The 20,028-nt window shown below is 41.5% G+C and overlaps 1 protein-coding gene across 2 annotated transcripts in view; it reads left to right on the top strand.

Moving 5' to 3' along the window:
* LOC140742032 (inter-alpha-trypsin inhibitor heavy chain H3-like) overlaps window positions 1–20,028 on the top strand; it is a 79,425-nt gene that overhangs the window by 6,145 nt on the left and 53,252 nt on the right. For both annotated transcript variants that reach the window (XM_073072729.1, XM_073072728.1), the window contains exons 4-12: window positions 5,388–5,554; window positions 6,908–7,012; window positions 7,263–7,425; window positions 7,717–7,827; window positions 7,915–8,043; window positions 8,122–8,238; window positions 9,368–9,536; window positions 15,430–15,555; window positions 18,182–18,363. In XM_073072729.1, the coding sequence (XP_072928830.1) occupies window positions 5,388–5,554; window positions 6,908–7,012; window positions 7,263–7,425; window positions 7,717–7,827; window positions 7,915–8,043; window positions 8,122–8,238; window positions 9,368–9,536; window positions 15,430–15,555; window positions 18,182–18,363 (1,269 nt within the window). The remainder of the gene's footprint in view (window positions 1–5,387; window positions 5,555–6,907; window positions 7,013–7,262; window positions 7,426–7,716; window positions 7,828–7,914; window positions 8,044–8,121; window positions 8,239–9,367; window positions 9,537–15,429; window positions 15,556–18,181; window positions 18,364–20,028) is intronic.

Below are 20,028 nucleotides of genomic sequence, written 5' to 3'. Positions count from 1 at the left end.
GGTCCTGAGATCCCGAGAGCGATGCCGTCTGGAGCTATGCTCCTGGTAGGGTCACCCATGGCGGTGAGGTCGAGGGAGAGGTCCCTGACAAAGAACAATACAACCAAGACCTCAATGGTGGAACAGGCGGACAAAGTTACTTCGAACTCAATGGCTGTGAAGGCGGATGAAGGCTGCAACAAATCCATCAGCTCCAATCATTGTGGTTTCCATGCCATTGGAATCAGTTGGTTGATTTGTGAAGTATCGTGTGCTTCTTGGAGTGCAACATCAAGTACACGTTATACAAATACATGCACAGGTGTCTTCGGTCTGTGATCAATGGAATGAAGACCATCATCCTCGACTTCAAGGGATAGCCACGACAATGACGATGACCCCAGATGTAAGAATGCTGTTCTTGGGGTACAGTTCAGCTTTCAACACCATCGTTCCATCCAGGCTCGACAAGAAGCTCAGAGACCTCAGCCTTGACCCTGCCTCATGCAGTTCGATCCTGGACTTCCTGTCAGACCGCCAGCTGGTTGTAGGAGTGGGCTCCCTCACCTCCAACCTTCTGACTCTCAATACAGGAGCCCCTCAGGGCTGTGTACTGAGTCCCCTCCTTTATTCCCGTATACCCATGACAGTATCACCACCCACAGCTCTAATCTGCTAATTAAATTTGCCAAAGACACTACATTGATTGGCCTTATCTCAAGCAATAATGAGGTGGCCTACAGGGAAGAAGTCATCTCTCTGACACTGTGGTGTCAAGAAAACAACCTCTCCCTCAATGTCACAAAAACAAAGGAGCTGGTTGTGGATTACAGGAGGAATGGAGATGGGGTAACCCCTATTGACATCGATGGATCTGGGATTGAGAGGGTAAACAGCTTTAAGTTCCTTAGCATCCACATCACTGAGGACCTCACATGGTCTGTACACACCAGCTGTGTGGTGAAAAAGGCACAACAGCACCTCTTTCACCTCAGACAGTTGAGGAAGTTTGGTATGGCTAAATCCTAGGAACTTTCTACAGCAGCACAATTGAGAGCATCCTTACTGGCTGCATCACTGCCTGGTATGGGAACTGTACTTCCCTCAATCACAGGATTCTGCAGAGAGTGGTGCGGACAGCCCAGCTCATCTACTGTTGTGAACTTCCCATGATTCAGGACATTTACAAAGACAGGTGTGAAAAAAAGGCCCGTAGGATCATTGGGGACCTGAGTCATCGCAACCACAATCTGTTCCAGCTGCTAACCATCCGGGAAACAGTACCGCAGCATAAAAGCCAAAACCAACAGGCTCCGGGACAACTTCTTCCACCAGGCCATCAGACTGATGAACTCATGCTGATTTGAGTGTACTCTATATGACATTGACTGTTCTATTTATTATAAACTACAATGATTGCACATTGCACATTTAGATGGAGATGTAATGTAAAGATTTTTACTCACGTATGTGAAGGATGTAAGAAATAAGGTCAATTCAATTCAAGAGATCATGGATGCATTAGTAATGATCTTTCAAAAATCACAAGATTCTGGAATGGTTCCAGAAGACTGGAAAATTGCAGATGTCCCTCCACTCTTCAAGACAGGAGAGAGGCAGAAGAAAGGAAACTATAGGCCAATTAGTCTGACCTCAGTAGTTAGCCATATTCAGCATGGTTTCCTCAAGAGAAAATCTTGCCTGACAAATCTGTTGGAATTCTTTGAAGACATAACAAAAAGGATAGGCAAAGAAAAATTAGTTGATGTTGTGTACTTAGATTTTCAGAAGGCCTTTGGCAAGGTGCCACACATGGGCCGCTTAACAAGCTACGAGTCCACGCTATTACAAATGGTATTACAGGAAAAACTCTAGGATGAATAATGTAGTGGCTGATTGGTAGGAGTCAAAGAATGGGAATAAAGGGAACCTTCGCTGGTTAGCTGCTGGTGATTAATCGTGATCCAGAGGAGTCTGTTGGCACCATTCCTTTTTGCGTTATATGTCAATGGTTTGGATGAGAAAATTGATGGCTTTGTTGCAAAGTTTGCAGACAATTTGAAGATAGGTGGAGAAGCAGGTAGTCTTGAGGAAGTAGAGAGACTATGGAAGACTACAGATTCGGAGAATGGGCAAAAAAATGGCAGATGGAATACAGTGTCGAGAAGTGTATGGTCATGCACTTTGGTAGAAGAAATGAAAGGGTTGACTATTTTCTAAATGGAGAGTAAGTGCAAAAACTGAAGTGTAAAAGGACTTCAGAGTCCTTGTGCAGGATCGCCTAAAGGTTCATTTGCAGGTTGAATGTGTGGTGAGGAAGGCAAATACAATGTTAGCATTCATTTCAAGAGGACTAGAATGTAAAAACAAGGATGTAATGTTGAAACTTTATAAAGCACCAGTGAGGCCACATTTGGAGTATTGTGAGAAGGTTTGGGCCCCTTATCTTAGAAAGGATGTGCTGAAAATGGCGAGAATTCAAAGGAAATTTACAAAAATTATGCTTGAATTGAATGGCTTGTCATATGAAGAGCATTTGATGACTCTAGGCCTGTAATCACTGAAATTCAGAAGAATGAGGGCTGACCACATTGAAACCTATTGGATGGTGAAAGGCCTTGATAGAGTGAATGTGGAGAGGATGTTTCCTATGGTGGGAAAATCCCAGACCAGAGCTCGCAGCCTCGGAAGGGCATCATTTTATAACAGAGATGAGGAGGAATTCCTTTGGCCAGAGAGTGGTGAGTCAGTGGAATTCTGTGCCATGGGCAGCTGGTGAGGCCAAGTCTTTATGCATATATGAGGTAGAGGTTGTTAGATTGTTGATTGGTCAGGGCATGAAGGGATACGGGGAAAAGGCAGGAGACTGGGGCTGAGAAGAAAGTTGGATCAGCCATGATGCAATGGTGGAGTAGACTTGGTGGGCCAAATGGTCTCAATTTTGCTCCTATATCTTATGGTCTTACAAAACCAAAAGTACACAGAATACCAAATGTGGACTTAAAAATTGCAACATAATTTCCCAGCTCCTATACTATTGCCCCGACTGGTGATGGCCAGTGTGCTAAATGACTTTTTCACCAATCTTTCTACCTGTGACGTTGCTTTCAGTGAACTATGCTCATAGCTCCCTCTGTTCTTTTACACTCCCTAGTGCCCTGCCAATCGTAGTATCAGTCCTATGCTCATTTAACTTTCCAAACGTATTGCCCCATACTTACTTGTATTGAAATCCATTCCCCAGTGGACTTCATGAATTGATGAAGATTCCGATGCATTCTACAACACTTTTCTTCACTGTCAACAGTACCTCTGAATTTAGAGTAATCCACAAACATTACTTATTCAGCCTTGTACATTTGTATCCAGATAATTTTTATAAATAACAAATTACAAGGGTATAGCACTGACTCCTATGGCACACGAAGATTCCAAAAACCAATCTTCAGTCACCATCCTCTGTTTTCTACCTCAGAGCCAATTTTGATCCACATAACTAGCTCTCTCTGAATTCCTTGACATCAGCCAACAATGGGGAACCGGTCGAAATCCTTGCTAAAGTCCAAATAGACAACATCTACTGCTATAGCCTCATCTACCATTTTCACCAAGCACAACTTTACATGCACAAACCAATGTTGACTCCTAATCAAACTCTATCTGTCCAAGTAGATCCTTACCCTCAGAATTCCCTCTACTGATGTCAGGCTCACCAGCCTGTAGTTGCCCAGTTTTGCCTTGCTACTCTTCTAAAACAACAGAATGACATTAGTCACCTACCTGTCTTCAGGAATTTCACCAGTGGTTAATGATGAAGCAAATATCTCTGCAAGGACCTTGCCTATTTCTTTTCTAGCCTCCCATTGAGTCTGAGGACACACTCAGCCAGGTCTTGGGATTTATTCAACTTAATGCTCTATAAGGCTGCAACAATCTCCTCTCTGGTAATACGAATATTGTCCAAAACATCCCCAGCTCTTACCCTAACCTGTTGAACAACTATGGTTAACTTCTTCAGTAAACACTGAGGAGAAATATTCATTAAAAGTCCTAACAGTGTGCACTAAATGTGTGGTAGATAGATGTTGCTGATAGAAAGAGAATGGTATAGGGGTTTTTAGATTTCTATTATGGGTCTCCATAATTGGAATTAAGTGAGTTTTCTTGGCGGTAGTTTTTAACCTCTGCTATTTACTTACCTGGTAACTTAGTATAGAAAAGAAAACTACATCCAAAAAGTGAAGGTGTCTGTGTTCTGCTTTAGTCTTCCAACTGTTAAAATGTGAAATCAAAATTCTGAATCTGAAATCAAGATGGAAATTTTTATTGTCTTTGTATGAACATTAATTTCTCAAGAGCTGTGGGAGGATTGAGTGAGGGAATATTTACTGGAGAAGAAAGTCATAGTTATGAGCAGTTTACTTAGACCATGAGGATGCTCAGTGGTTAAGACAGTTCAGGTTTAGACAGCAATCCAGCCGAAGTCAGAGCAGTATTCTGGGCTGTCTATTGTGGCTTATGCAAAATGGAGTTGGTATCCAAGTCTATTGCAGATAGGAAAGCCTTCCTATCAATGTGATAATTGGGTTGATTTTCTTTTGTTGAATGACAATTGGCATCTCAGTTGCATTGTGGATGGATTTCGTGGCACTACATAGAACACAAAGCACTGGTTAGACCTCAATTGGAGTAGAATGTCAACTTCTGTTTGCCACGTGGTAGGAAGATGTGGCTTTGCTGGGTGCAGAGCAGATTCATCAGGTTCAGCCTGGACTGGATGGCTTTAGTTAATGTTAAGATTAGACAGGCTGTGCTTTTTTTAAAAACTGGCTAAAGAATGATTTGATAGTGGTACATAAACCTATAAGGTGCACAGATAGTGTTGATAGGCAGTATCTTCTTTCCCCATAGAAGTAGAGAAGCAAGAGGGAACAGGTTTGAGGTGAGACGAACAAGTTTAAAAGGGAATTGAGAACTTTTTTTAAATATAGAGACTGATGGATAATTGGTACTGACTACCATATAAGATGAATTCATCAATTACCACATTCAAGAGTCATTTAGACAGACATTTAAATAAGTAAGGCCTAGGAAGATACAGCAGGCAAATGGAATTCATGTAGATGGGCAAAAGATCAGCATGGATATCGCAGGCCAAAGTGCTCGTATCTGTACAACAGCATGATTATTACTCTTTATGTATCTGTGCTGTACAACACCATGATTATTACTCTTTAAGCTCTTCAGCTGGAAAGTCTTTTTACGGGTTCATTTGAGACCAGTAAGTATGATATAAAAAGATCCACACTGAGATCAAGTATGAATGAATTTTTATAAACATCTTTATTCATAATAGAACAATACATTGCAGTTCCTCAATTCCAATTGTATTTCCTTTATTTCTTCAGGATCATGGAGATGTTGAAGTCTATAGCTTGAAGATTGATTCAAAAGTTACATCTCGATTTGCTCACAATGTCATAACAAGTCGAGTTATAAACCGGGCATCTAGATCCAGGGAGGCACTCTTCGAAGTTGAACTGCCCAAGACTGCTTTCATCACTAACTTTACCATGTGGGTGTCTGCTACAACCTCCCGACTGGCAAAGTAGAGTTTAAAATGAGCTCATTCTTATACCCATTTTTTAGTTTTGGTTAATGGTAGCTAATATTAATTCCCTTTCTTTCAGGAACATAGTGGCCAATGGCCTTCTGAAAAAACACAATGACACAGATTCTGCTGTCACCAATCTTAATGTCTTTCACACTTTTGGGTGTAGATCACCACGTGTAGCTCATGTGTTTTTGCCAACAGAAGCTAAAGCCGTCTAGATGAAGTTGTAATTTCTCACTTTCAGTTTGCCTCTTGTGGTTGTGAACTATGTGGTTGTAACAATTGTAAGTGTGTGAAAACTCCTGTTCACACCATCTTTTCATTTGTGATTACTATGGGTGATCAGAAAGTAGAAACCTGAAGCCTGTCATGAGTTGAGCTGTTAAATCTGCATCTAGTTAAAACAGCATGCTCAGACTGTTCTGGTCAGGTCTTCCATAGGCTGCAAGCTCCCAACTTCGGTAGAGCCCATACATATGAACCAACAGAATGGTGTTGCCAGCTGCAGGTGTTTCTGCTGTGTGGAAATTCAGTTTGCAGCCACATTTACAACCTGCAAACTTTTCAGATTACAAGCATGTCACAGGAATGGAACCATGTCATAACCTGGGAGCAGACTTCTTTGTAAATGACAAATCACTGCTGACTGCAGCCAATTTCTTTGAGGCATTTCTTAAATGAAGGGATTGTACAACAACAACTTTTATGTATGTCACCTTTAATCTCAAGGTTGGAGCATATTTAAACAATAAATGGTACTAAACTATGACAGAAATATTTTGGCAGAGACTGGAAACTGAACTTTATTGGTTTTATACCATAAGACATAGGAGCGGAATTGGGCAATTACTGTTTTATGGCAACAATGCATTAAAAATACTACATCTTACAATAAGAAATACATATTTTAAAAATTAAATTAAATAAGTAATGCAAAAATAGTGAATCAGTGTTCATGGGTTGGTTGATTGTCCTTCCATGTTAGCTTTACGTGAACTTAATAAAAGCTGAGTCCTCCAAAACATATTACAAACTAATGGTATTGGTATTTATTTTGTAAGAAACAGAGAGCCATTAATTATAAATTGCACAGTGATTGAATTTTTCAATCGATGCATTAAGCATTGCAGTTAAGGTTTTGTAAAGTACCCAAAATGACAATCATGTAAATTAAGTTACAGAGGAATATAATGGAAAATGAACTTTATTTCCTTTTTAAAAGTCCTTCCTTCTATTCAGACCATGTGTATGGCTAGCATTAAATTAGATCACTTTTAGTTTAACAATGTGTTCTTCTGATGCTTTCATCTGTAGGACAATAAATGGTGTATTATACACTGGAGAGGTAAAGGAGAAAGAGGCTGCACAGAAGCAGTATGCAGCTGCAGTTTCCCAGGGAGAGACAGCAGGTTTGGTAAAGTAAGAGCTAAGTTATACATCTATAATTTCAAAATAATTGGCAAAGAATTGTGAAGTTTGTGAAAATAATTCACATGATGGTGCATTGTAAGCAAGATTTGCAAATGTACTCTTTCTCAAAATGTGCTGGGGGTTTTAAGCTTTCCAGTTTCTAATGCTGAATCATTTTCAGACACTGCACAAAATGCCAATAGCAATGTTATCTGATCACTCTACACTTCTTACTTTTCTTGTGTTCTCACACACAAAGAGCATCAGGAAGGAAAACAGAAAAGTTTAAGGTGTCAATAAATATTGCACCAACCAAAAAAATTGTGTTTGAACTAACTTATGAAGAACTATTACAACGCAAGTTGGGGAAATACGAGATGGTCATCAAAATAAAGCCTATGCAGCTTGTCAATCATTTCCAGGTATGTCTGTAAAATGACTACTTTTCTAAAACAAAAACTATTTTAACATGAGATGCAGGGAACATTCATCAGGTTAGGCAGCATTGATAGAAAGGGAAACAGGGTTAATGTTTCATCTTGAAGACCCTTTAACTCTGTTTCCCTTTCCGCATATGCTGAGTGTTCCCAGCATTTTCTGTTTTTTTGTTTCGGACTTCCAGCATCTGCATTTCATTATTGCTGTTTTACAAATGACATGCTGTGCATATGCTGACATTATAATGAAAACAAATTAGTATTATTTTTTTTTAGATTGATGCCCATATTTTTGAACCAAAGGGTATTGCTTTCCTTAATGCTCATGCAACATTTTTAACGGAACAATTAGAAAATGCATTGATAAAAAATATAACTGAAACAAAGGTAAGCTATTGAAAACCAGATGGTTTTTCTTTAATGTTCCTTTTACCAGCATTTCAGAACCTAATATCAAACTAAAATTCATTTTAGGCACATGTTTCCTTCAAACCAACCCTGGAACAACAGCGCAAATGTCCTGACTGTGGTGAAACATTGTTGGATGGAGACTTCATCTTACAGTATGATGTCAATAGAGACCTGTCTAGTGGTGACATACAGGTGAATGGATGCCATTTGGAAAGGGGTTTGACTTCTCCATGTTGTATAACTTTTTGCTGATTATATAACTCATTTCAGATTGTAAATGGATACTTTGTCCATCATTTTGCACCTACAAATCTTCCAAGAGTGCCTAAAAATGTCGTCTTTGTGATAGATCGCAGTTTCTCCATGCGTGGCCTCAAATTTAAGCAGGTATTTCAATTTGCTTAATCGATATTGAGATAAGTAAATTAATTTAAACATTTTCATTTATTTATGTATATTCTTTATTTTAAAATGGCCATTCTTATTCTGAAAGATACTTCAATGTCTTTTTTGTTCGGGAGTATTCTGGAGTTAAGTGAATATAGCAGGCAATAATAAACAAGAACTAGTCTTCAGTTCTTAATGTAAATTGTAAATTGCAAACCTTAATCAGTACAACTTTGCAAATAGAGAGCACAGACTGCTGGCCGCTAAGTGATAGAGTTTACAAAGTGAAGTGACCATGAGACTTTCTCATATACATCAACCAATGTAAGACAATAGGGTAATGTTAAATGGCCGGAATCAAACCAGGCAGCTCTGGCTAAGTTATTTTGTACCTTTGTGACTTGAGTTCAGGCTGGCAAACTAGACAGATGCTGTCATTTAGCATATCAAAGGTATAGGCAATCAATCATTGGGAGATTTGTGTACTCCTAGCAACATTAATTTTGGTATCTAGAATCTCTGTTTAGACCATCCATATGAATTACTTTGTCCCAGCAAAAGTGTTTGAATATCCAGAAGTGTTTCCCACTGTAGCTGCTGTAGCTGTGTAATCCAAAGCAAGAATTGTCAACCTAAAGTATTAAAGTAATCAATGTCATTGTAACTATTGAAGTTGTATTGAATTGCTTACCGTGACCTTTGATCTTAAGGGATTGAAAATGTGATGTACTTTTCGTATGGGAGACAACCAAGAGGAGTGTCTGCTTATCGTGATGAATAAAACTTTTTATATCACCAGTTACTTCAATCACAGTTACAACATTTACTAGTACTATTTCTACAGATTATGCCTATTTTACTAAACCTTCGACTTGTCGCAAGACTGACATTAATGTTTAAATTGAGTCCAACATCTGATTGCAGGATTGGGAGTTGTAGCTGGTGAGCTCAACATAAGTGTTAATTTCCATTGGGTGCTTTTCCTTCAATAATTTGACTCTTTGCAATGGAGCAGAGGAAGGTTAATTGCATCAGATCATTGCTCCAGCTCTTAACATGGCTGAACGATAAAAGGGAGAAATATTGTTAACCTCAGGTGCTAACGTGAATATCATTTTCTTACTTACAGACAAAGATTGCATTTTTTAGAATCTTGGGAGATATGGATGTAAAGGATCATTTTACTTTAATCGTTTTTGACTCCACTATTGAAACATGGAGAGATTCCTTTGTTCAGGCAACACCAGAAAATGTACTGCAAGCAAAAAAATACATCCTCTACTTGCAGCTGGGGGCAGGTAAAGAAATACTTTCCACATGACTAATAAAGATGTGATTATAGATAATTGCATGTTTAGCAATATAATTAATGCTATCATAAATTTGAAATGCATCAGCTTTTTATATCCTTATGTGCAGTATGAGAATTATAGATAGTTTAATGATGATTGTTTATCTATAACTATCCGTGGGAAAAAGATGGGAAACCATCTTCTTGAAAAGCCCCAGTCCATCTGGTGAAGGTAATCCTTCAGCTCTGTTTAATAGGAAGTTTCAAGATTTGGATCATGATAAATTTCTAACAAAGAATGGGATATTACTTGCTTTAGGTGATGTTCGAATGTGCTTGCTTGCTTATGGACTTGTGCTTATGATTCTATTATGGAATCTTTATGGAGCTGAGGTCATGGTTTTTGAAAGTGCTACAGCAAAGTGGATTTTTTAAATGGTGTAGGGTGTGGATGGTAATTACATGAAGGATTACAAAGGATTAAACATTTGCTGGGAACACTGTAAAACTCCAGTAATCTGGCACTCTCAGGACATTAGAGGTCCTGAGTAGCAATCTCCTGGAATATTGGATATTATTCCTATTAATATCCCAACATGCTTCCATTACACAAAAATACAACTGCAGATGCTGTGGATCAAAGAATACGTACACAATGCTGGGAGAACTCAGCAGGTCAGGCAGCATCCGTGAGAAAAGAGTAGCCAACGTTTCGGGCCGAGACCCTTTATCAGCAAGGCCCGATAAAGCGTCTCGGCCCGAAACGTTGGCTACTCTTTTCTCACGGATGCTGCCTGACCTGCTGAGTTCTTCCAGCATTGTGTATGTATTCCATGCTTCCATTACACTCTTTAATACCTTTCAGTTTAATGAGGACCAAGTACCAAGCTCTGGTGATTTTAAAGGAAATAGGAAATGGATCTCAAAGAGTTCCAGCTTGACAAAAGAAGCCACAGCTTACAAGCATCGTTGACTCCGACTCCGGCCACGCACATATCCACGTTCCAGTGTTCCCAACCCCTACTACAAGTTAACACCCAGCCCACTGTTCCTACCCCATCCTAACTGTACACTCTGTTTGCCCTGCTGACCTCCAGTTCCCACTCTGGACTCATGATGACAGTGTTCATCATCATCATTATAATGCACCGTGTCGTAATCATGGTCTCCTGATGACCATGATTGCTCTTGGCAAGTATTTCTGCAGCTGTGCACACATACACACACACACACACACACACACGCACGCACGCACGCACGCACGCACGCACACACACACACACACACAAGCTCAAAGAAAAGTTAGCGCAGTGTTTGTGAGATTGCTACAATAGGCAATCAGAGTTGGAGGTGCAAGATTTTAAATATTCTTGACTCTCTAGATGTGAAAATGCTCCTGGCACTATTCAGAGAATGTTGTCCAGACCCGAGTGCTTCACTTTCTCAACACCACGAACAGATTTTTTGAGCTTTGATCCATTTGCTGTTTTGCTGCATCCTGCTGTATGCAAATGAGCTGCTGAAATTTCCAATTCAACTTAATAATGACAGTGTAAAAGTAATCCATTCTCTGTAAGGTACCTTGAAGTGTCTAAGGGCAAAGTAGGATCTTTGTAAACATGGGTTAGTTTTTTCTGTACTGTAATTCCAAATTTTCTTCAGCTGAACTTTAAAGGTAATCTGCTAAAATAAGGGTTTGTGCAGTGATTGTAGATGATGGTTGGGAACAGAGCCCTCTTTGATATATGAGTAACATATTCAAACACCTAAAGTAATAGGAAACTATTTACAAAATCCAGTTCTTCTCAGGGATGCGTAACCATGAGAGAGACGATTCACTGCTCTGGGCTGATTATACTTAACATGCCAAGTAATCCTGATTCTGAGGCCTCGACTGGTCAGAGCTGACCATGGACGTTGCATCCTAGCTGTCTAGATATGCAAGCTTGGGCAGTGTAACATGGAGAGCAAGCTGCTGCCCACACAGCAAGCTCCCCTGTCTGATGAACCCAAAGGAACAGCAGAGACTGGTACATTTTGGTACCAGTAGTGTACTGCATGATATATCAGAACCTAAGAACTAGGAGACATCTGCCCTTCCAGATTGTTCCACCATTCATTCCTGATCTTCCTCCTTGTTGCAATTTTATAGTACTCTCTTTATATGTTTGCAATTTGATGTCACAGGCTTGGAGGTCCCATCAACAGTGTTGTTCACAGCCTTCTACACCAACCTGAATTGGCCCTGAAAGTCCAAAAAATTATGTACCCCTAGCTTAGCTGGTTGATATCTGAAATCTGGGAGATGGTTTTGAAGAGTCTTGGTAAATTGCCAGACTTTTCATATCATTTGAGCTACAGACTAGTTGATTGGTTGGTGGAAGAGAGAATGTTTAAGGTAATGAGTGAGTTACCAGTCAAACAAACTATTGTATCCACATGTAGTCATTCTTCTTGATTAATGTTGGAATTGCCTGCTGAAGAGTATTCCTTCAAGCTCCTGTCATGCCTTGTACTTGGTGGAAAGTGGGCCGTCTTGGGGTTGGAAGACTGTATGTGTGTGTGTGGGTAGGAGGGAGGAAGGCTGGTTTTGCTGCTGTTGTTTTGTTGGGTCTGAGTTGCTCTGCTGAACCCCGTTGTTATTTTGGTGCCAGAATTTGTGCTGACACTTATGGGCTGCCCCTTTGGTGTGTTGGTAGTTAATGTGAAAAATAAACTTCAATCTTGAAGTGTTTGGCAAGGCTTGATTTTTTCACAGTGACTGTACAATACCCTGCCTGACCTCTTTTCTGCCATGCTATTCTCACGTTCCAAGCCTATACGGGTATCTGCCCCCCTCTTTTCCTTTGCTACATCGACGACTGCATTGGCGCTGCCTCCTGCACGCATGCTGAGCTCATTGACTTCATTAACTTTGTCTTCAACTTTCACCCTGCCCTCAAATTTATCTGGTCCATTTCCGACACCTCCCTCCCCTTTCTTGATCTTTCTGTCTCCATCTCTGGAGACAGCCTATCTACTGATATCTACTATAAGCCTACAGACTCTCACAGCTACCTGGACTATTCCTCTTCCCACCCTGTCTCTTGCAAAAATGCTATCCCCTTCTCACAATTCCTCCGTCTCTGCCGCATCTGCTCTCAGGATGAGGCTTTTCATTCCAGGACGAAGGAGATGACTTCCTTTTTTAAACAAAGGGGCTTCCCTTCTTCCACCATCAACTCTGCTCTCAAACGCATCTCTCCCATTTCCTGCACATCTGCCCTCACCCCATCGGCCCACCACCCCGCTCGGGATAGGGTTCCCCTTGTCCTCACCTACCACCCCACCAGTGCCTGGATCCAACGTATAATTCTCTGTAACTTCTGCCACCTCCAACAGGATCCCACTACCAAGCACATCTTTCCCTCCCCCCCCTTCTGCTTTTCGCAGGGTTCGCTCCCTACGTGACTCCCTTGTCCATTCATCCCCCCCATCTCTTCCCACCGATCTCCCTCCTGGCATATTATCCTTGCAAGCGGAACAAGTGCTACACCTGCCCTTACACTTCCTCCCTCACCACCATTCAGGGCCCCAGACAGTCCTTCCAGGTGAGGCGACACTTCACCTGTGAGTCAGCTGGTGTGGTATACTGTGTCCGGTGCTCCCGGTGTGGCCTTTTATATATTGGTGAGACCCGACACAGACTGGGAGACTGTTTCACTGAACACCTATGTTCTGTCCGCAAGAGAAAGCAGGATCTCCCAGTGGCCACACATTTTAATTCCACATCCCATTCCCACTCTGATATGTCTACTGTCAAGATGAAGCCACACTCAGGTTGGAGGAACAACACCTTATATACCGGCTGGGTAGCATCCAACCTGATGGCATGAACATTGACTTCTCTAACTTCCGTTAATGCCCCTCCTCCCCTTCTTACTCCATCCCTGACATATTTAGTTTTTTTTTCTCTCTCTGCCCATCACTCTGCCTGTTCTCCATCTCCCTCTGGTGCTCCCATCCCCCTTTCTTTCTCCTTAGGCCTCCCGTCCCATGATCCTTTCCCTTCTCTAGCTCTGTATCCCTTTTGCCAATCACCTGTCTGGCTCTCAGCTTCACCCCACCCCCTCCGGTCTTCTCCTATCATTTCACATTTTCTCCTCCCCCTCCTACTTTCAAATCTCTTACTATCTTTCCTTTCAGTTAGTCCTGACAAAGGGTCTCGGCCTGAAATGTCGACTGTGCTTCTCCCTATAGATGCTGCCTGGCCTGCTGTGTTCCACCAGCATTTTGTGTGTATTCTCATGGTTTACTCATTTAAACTTCTGAATAATAATAAGCCAAATATGTTAGTAGATAGGTTCTGATGAAGATAATGCCAAAGATTTTAAGAATCAGCCTGGGTCTGGCACAATGATCACACAAACCAAGTCTGTCCCAGTTAGATCTTGTGGATTCAAGTCCATCTAGCTTTGGATCCAGCTTACCATATCAGTGGACATAGGGCTGACATAACATGGGTATAGATTTGCTGGATGCAGCTTTGTTATTGAATAAGCATAGAGTGCAGTACAGGTTGATCAACCTTTAACAAGAGTACTTGACTGTCACTTTCTAACACTGGGGTACAGGAATATGCACAGGTCCTTCACATCACGTACTACAGTTTAAAGGAAACAATGTACAGGCAAGGCATTACTCCCAGATTTTAATTTAGCTAGAGACAGACACATGTTCATGAACATGAGATTCCAATATAAACCCAAAGCTACAAAGTTATTAATGTGGGGATATTGAAGGAAATGTGTCTAGCTTCCTGACCTAAAGGAGTAGGAAGTGTATAGTTCTGTGAGGAAGGAGGAAGGTCAGAAGGAAGGTTTTCAGTTCACCTGCAGCCACCAAAATATTAATATTTACTTAGAATTTTTAGAAACATCCATTGTCAAGCAGTTGTGAAACCCACTTCATTGCAGGCCCGAGTGGTTTGTCGCACGTGGCCACGGCCTGCTTCGTTGCAAGCCCGAGTGGTTTGTCGCACGTGGCCACGGCCTGCTTCGTTGCAAGCCCGAGTGGTTTGTCGCACGTGGCCACGGTCTGCTTCGTTGCAAGCCCGAGTGGTTTGTCGCACGTGGCCACGGTCTGCTTCGTTGCAAGCCCGAGTGGTTTGTCGCACGTGGCCACGGTCTGCTTCGTTGCAAGCCCGAGTGGTTTGTCGCACGTGGCCACGGACTGCTTCGTTGCAAGCCCGAGTGGTTTGTCGCACGTGGCCACGGTCTGCTTCGTTGCAAGCCCGAGTGGTTTGTCGCATGTGGCCACGGCCTGCTTCGTTGCAAGCCTGAGTGGTTTGTCGCACGTGGCCACGGTCTGCTTCGTTGCAAGCCCGAGTGGTTTGTCGCACGTGGCCACGGCCTGCTTCGTTGCAAGCCCGAGTGGTTTGTCGCACGTGGCCACGGCCTGCTTCGTTGCAAGCCCGAGTGGTTTGTCGCACATGGCCACGGTCTGCTTCGTTGCAAGCCCGAGTGGTTTGTCGCACGTGGCCATGGCCTGCTTCATTAGCAGCTAATGTTGGCTGGGCCTCGGTTTCTACTTTCAGGAACCTCTGAAATTATTTGCTGGGGCTGAACTGATTTGCCATCTTCAAGTTTCAACTATGTTCCTAACAACTAAGTTTGACTTCAGTCAACAGAATGTTTATCTTCTCACTTCCATTTACTTCAATTTTACTTTGTGTCATTCTTGGTTAAATAGTAACTTGCTGACAAGGATAGTCACTCTATAGAATTAGTTTATTTTTCCCATGTTTGGGATATCCATTTTAACCTTGTTTCCAGAGAAGTATTTTCACCACATTTTCGAGATATAAATTTGTTTAAGATATCCATTGCTCAAACTAATTATTTTTTATATGTTTGTTTCAGAAACGAATATCAATGATTCTCTGCTCCTTGCTGTAACTCTTCTGGACACAGCTCACAAGCAAAAGCAACTGCCTGAAAAAAGTGTGTCCATGATAATTCTCTTAACTGATGGCGATCCAAGTGTAGGTTAGTTCAAAAAGGCCGTGCAAAACAGTTGGAATAATCAGAATTCACAAATACTATATAAAATCCTAACGGATGGCTTTTAGGAAAGAGTGGAAACACATTTAGCATTTGTTATGTCAAGACTTTTTGTTCGTCATTTTGGAAATGTAGATGTTAACCTGAACTTAATTATTGTCATAGTTATCTTGTTATTGGGCCGGCTGGTGGAGTAGTGGCATCAGCACTGGACTTCAAGGCAGATGGTCCTGAGTTCAGACCCAGCCGGGTCCTGACCTGGGCAGCAGCTGTATCTGCGTGGAAGAAAGGCCTGGCAATCTACTTCTGTCTCTTGCCATGAAAACCCTATGAGATTCCACTAAACATCTAAACAACAACAATCTTGTTATTGATGATTTACTAATTTTCTAAACTTGTACATTGCATATTACACATAAAAATAGAAACATAGAAAACCTACAGCACAATACAGGCCCTTCAGCCCACAATGCTGTGCCAAACATGTACTTACTTTAGAAATTACCTCAGGTACCCATAGTCCTCTATTTATCTAAGCTCCAGGTACCTATCAAGGAGTCTCTTAAAAGACCCTATTGATTCCGCCTCCACCATCGTCACCGGCAGCCCATTCCACACACTCAACACTCTCTGTGTTAAGATCTTGCCCCTGACATCTCCTCTGTACCTACTTCCAAGCAGCTTAAAACTGTCCCCTCTCGTGTTAGCCATTTCAGCCCTGGAAAAAAAGCCTCTGACTAGCCACATGATCAATGCCTCTGTTCATCTTATACACCTCTATCAGGTCACCTCTCATCCTCCTTCGCTCCAAGGAGAAAAGGCCGAGTTCACTCAACCTATTCTCATAAGGCATACTCCCCAATCCAGGCAACGTCCTTGTAAATCTCCTCCACACTGCTTCCATGGTTTCCACGTCCTTCCTGTAATGAGGCGACCAGAACTGAGTACAGTACTCCAAGTGGGGTCTGACCAGGGTCCTATATAGCTGCAACATTACCTTTCGGATCTTAAACTCAATCCGATGGTTGATGAAGGACAATACACTGTATGCCTTCTTAACCACACAGTCAACCTGCATAGTAGCTTGGAGTGTCCTATGGACTCGGACCCCAAGATCCCTCTGATCCTCCACACTGCCAGGAGTCTTACCATTAATGCTATATTTTGCCATCATATTTGACCTACAAAAATGAACCACCGCACACTTATCTGGGTTGAACTCCATCTGCCAATTCTCAGCCCAGTTTTCCATCCTATCAATATCCCACTGTAACTTCTGACAGCCCTCCACACTATCCACAACACCCCCAACCTTTGTGTCATCAGCAAATTTACTAACCCATCCCTCCACTTCCTCATCCAGGTCATTTATAAAAATCACGAAGAGTAAGGGTCCCAGAACAGATCCCTGAGGCACACCACTGGTCACCAACCTCCATGCAGAATCTGACCCATCTACAACCACTCTTTGCCTTCTGTGTACAAGCCAGTTCTGGATCCACAAAGGAAGGTCTCCTTGGATCCCATGCCACCTTACATTCTCAATAAGCCTTGCAAGGGGTACCTTATCAAATGCCTTGCTGAAATCCATATATATAGATATATGCTATATCTACTGCTTACCTTCATCAATGTGTTTAGCCACATCCTCAAAAAATTCAATCAGGCTGGTAAGGCATGAACTGCCTTTCACAAAGCCATGCAGACTATTCCTAATCATATTATGCCTCTCCAAATATTCATAAATCCTGCCTCTCAGGATCTTCTCCATTAACTTACCAACTACTGAAGTAAGATTCACTGATCTATAATTTCCTGGGTTACCTTTACTCCCTTTCTTGAATAAGGGAACAACATCTGCAACCCTCCAATCCTCCGGAACCTCTCCCATTGCCATTGATGATACAAAGATCATTGCCAGAGGCTCAGCAATCTTCCCCCTCACCTCCCACAGTAGCCTGGGGTATATGTTGTCCAGTCCCGCTGACTTATCCAACTTGATGCTTTCCAAAAGCTCCAGCACATCCTCTTTCTTAATATCTACATGCTCAAGCTTTTCAGTCCGTTATAAGTCATCCCTACAATTGCAAAGGTTCTTTTCCTAGTGAATACTGGAGCAAAGTTTTCATTAAATACCTCTGCTCTCTCCTCTGGTTCCATACACACTTTTCCACTGTCACACTTGATTGGTCCTATTCTCTTATGTCTTATCCTCTTGTTCTTAACATACTTGTAGCATGCCTTGTGGTTTTCTTTAATCCTGCTCGTCAAGGCCTTCTCATGACCCCTTCTGGTGCTCCTAATTTCTTTCTTCAGCTCCTTCCTGCTAGCCTGATAATTTTCTAGATCTCTATCATTACCTAGTTTTTGAACGTTTCGTAAGCTTTTCTTTTCTTCTTGACTAGATTTTCAACTGCCTTTGTACACCAATAAATGAAGGAACCTTGGAATCTGAATCCATTCATGTTTTATAATTGGTTATAAAATTAAATACATAAAAGAAGATTGTTTTTAATTGTGTAGAATGATGTCTGTCTTATGAAGATGTAATTAAAACCAGTGTTAAGAGGAATATTAGTGCTGCTAAGCAGGTAACTTTATTTTAATACAGGTGAAATAGACCCAGCAAAAATCCAAATCAATGTCAAAAATGCCATAAGGGACAGGTATAGCTTGTACTGCCTTGGTTTTGGTTTTGATGTTGATTACAATTTTCTGGAGAAAATAGCACTGGATAATGATGGCGTGGCCAGAGTTATTTATGCTGATTCAGATGCAGCCTTGCAGCTCCAGGTAGGTAATCGGCAAACCCAAAGCAAAGCTAAATTCACCGTTACAATCATACTCCATCACATGCCCCTCATTCATGAACGGGGTGTGGGTAATAGGAAAAGGCAGTGCCACTTCTCTAGCTTGCCTTTGTTTTATTGAAAAGAATAAATAGAAGGAAAGGAACAGAGTTGAGTAAATATTATCAATATGGGGAAAATTAATGAAATGTAGCTGACCCAATGAACCTGTAGAAAAATAAAGTGACATAAACCTTCATACACAAAATGCTGGAGGAACTCAGCAGGTCAGGCAGGCCTTTCATCATCGACTGGACTCTTTTCCATAGATGCTGCCTGACCTGCTGAGTTCCCGCAGCATTTTGTGTGTGTTGCTTGGATTTCCAGCATCTGCAGATTTTCTCTTGCTTGTGACATAAGCCTTCAGTGATTTCATGGGCCATATTACGTTAGATGTATGCAAGATTTTCCCTTAGCATTAGTGACAAAAAGCTTCAAGCAATTCCTGAAAGAGATTAAGATTGGGTTAGAATGTGATGTTCCCACAATGAATAGTTTTCTGACATTCACTGTCAAAGTTAATGTGTGAATAATGTAATTTATTAGTTGGAATCAATTATCCAATTAATGCCTTCTGGAAGGGATAAAACTAATGAGGAGCTAAAACAAACCTTATATGTGATCTATAAAATCTGCTTTATCTTACATAGAACAGTACAGCACAGGAACAGGCCATGTGGCCCACAGTGTTGTGCCAAACCAGTGAAAAAGAAAATGTTTTAAAATCCCAAAAACTAATTCCTCCCAATATCCATATCCCTCTGTCTTCCCCACATCCATCTGCCTATCTAAATGTCTCTTAAAAGCCTCCAATGTATTTGCCTCCACCACCGTACCAGGCAGCACATTCTAAACATCCACCACTCTCTGAGTAAAAAAACTTAACCACTCATATCTTCCTTGAACCTACCCCCTGTCACCTTCAATGCATTCCCTCTGGTATTAGACACTTATACCCTGGGAAAAAGATACTCATTGTCTACTCTGTATATGCCTCTCATAATCTTATAAGCCTCTATCAAATGTCCCCCAGTTTGTCCAGCCGCCTGTTATAGCACATGCCGTCTAAACCAGGCAGCATCCTGGTAAACCTCTTCTGAACCTTCTCAAAGCTTTTCCATACTGGGTGGCCAGAACTGTATACAATATTCCAATATCTTTTTAAGTCACAGTTAACTAAGATCTCCATTTGACCTGAAAGTTATATAATTTGGCCTTTAATTACTATATACTTGTTAGAAAATAAATCCAAACATTTATGACTGGCTTTGCAGTAATAAAAGGGATGACCTTGTTCATGGCAACATCTTTCTTTGTCTCTGTTTTCCCACCGGAGAAAGCTTGATACAATATAGACCAATCAGCAGTTCCTTCAGTCCATCAGCACCACTATATAAATAACAATGTGCTTTTCTAAATTCAGGCTCTGCCTGAGGATATAAAATTGGAGACATCACATGGATAGAGGTAGCCTTACTGATACTAGGAGGGAGAGTTCACTATGCACATTTTCAGCAGAACGTGGGTATCACTAACAAAGCCAGTGTTGATTGAAATGAGCCACCTTATCTGAATAGCTGCAGGCCACAAGGTAGGTTTTCTCTGAGGG

Source organism: Hemitrygon akajei, chromosome 19, assembly GCF_048418815.1.
Source record: "Hemitrygon akajei chromosome 19, sHemAka1.3, whole genome shotgun sequence".
Taxonomy (NCBI): Eukaryota; Metazoa; Chordata; class Chondrichthyes; order Myliobatiformes; family Dasyatidae; genus Hemitrygon; species Hemitrygon akajei.
The sequence above is the reverse complement of the archived record's forward strand: the minus strand, read 5'-3'. Positions and strand labels throughout refer to the sequence as shown.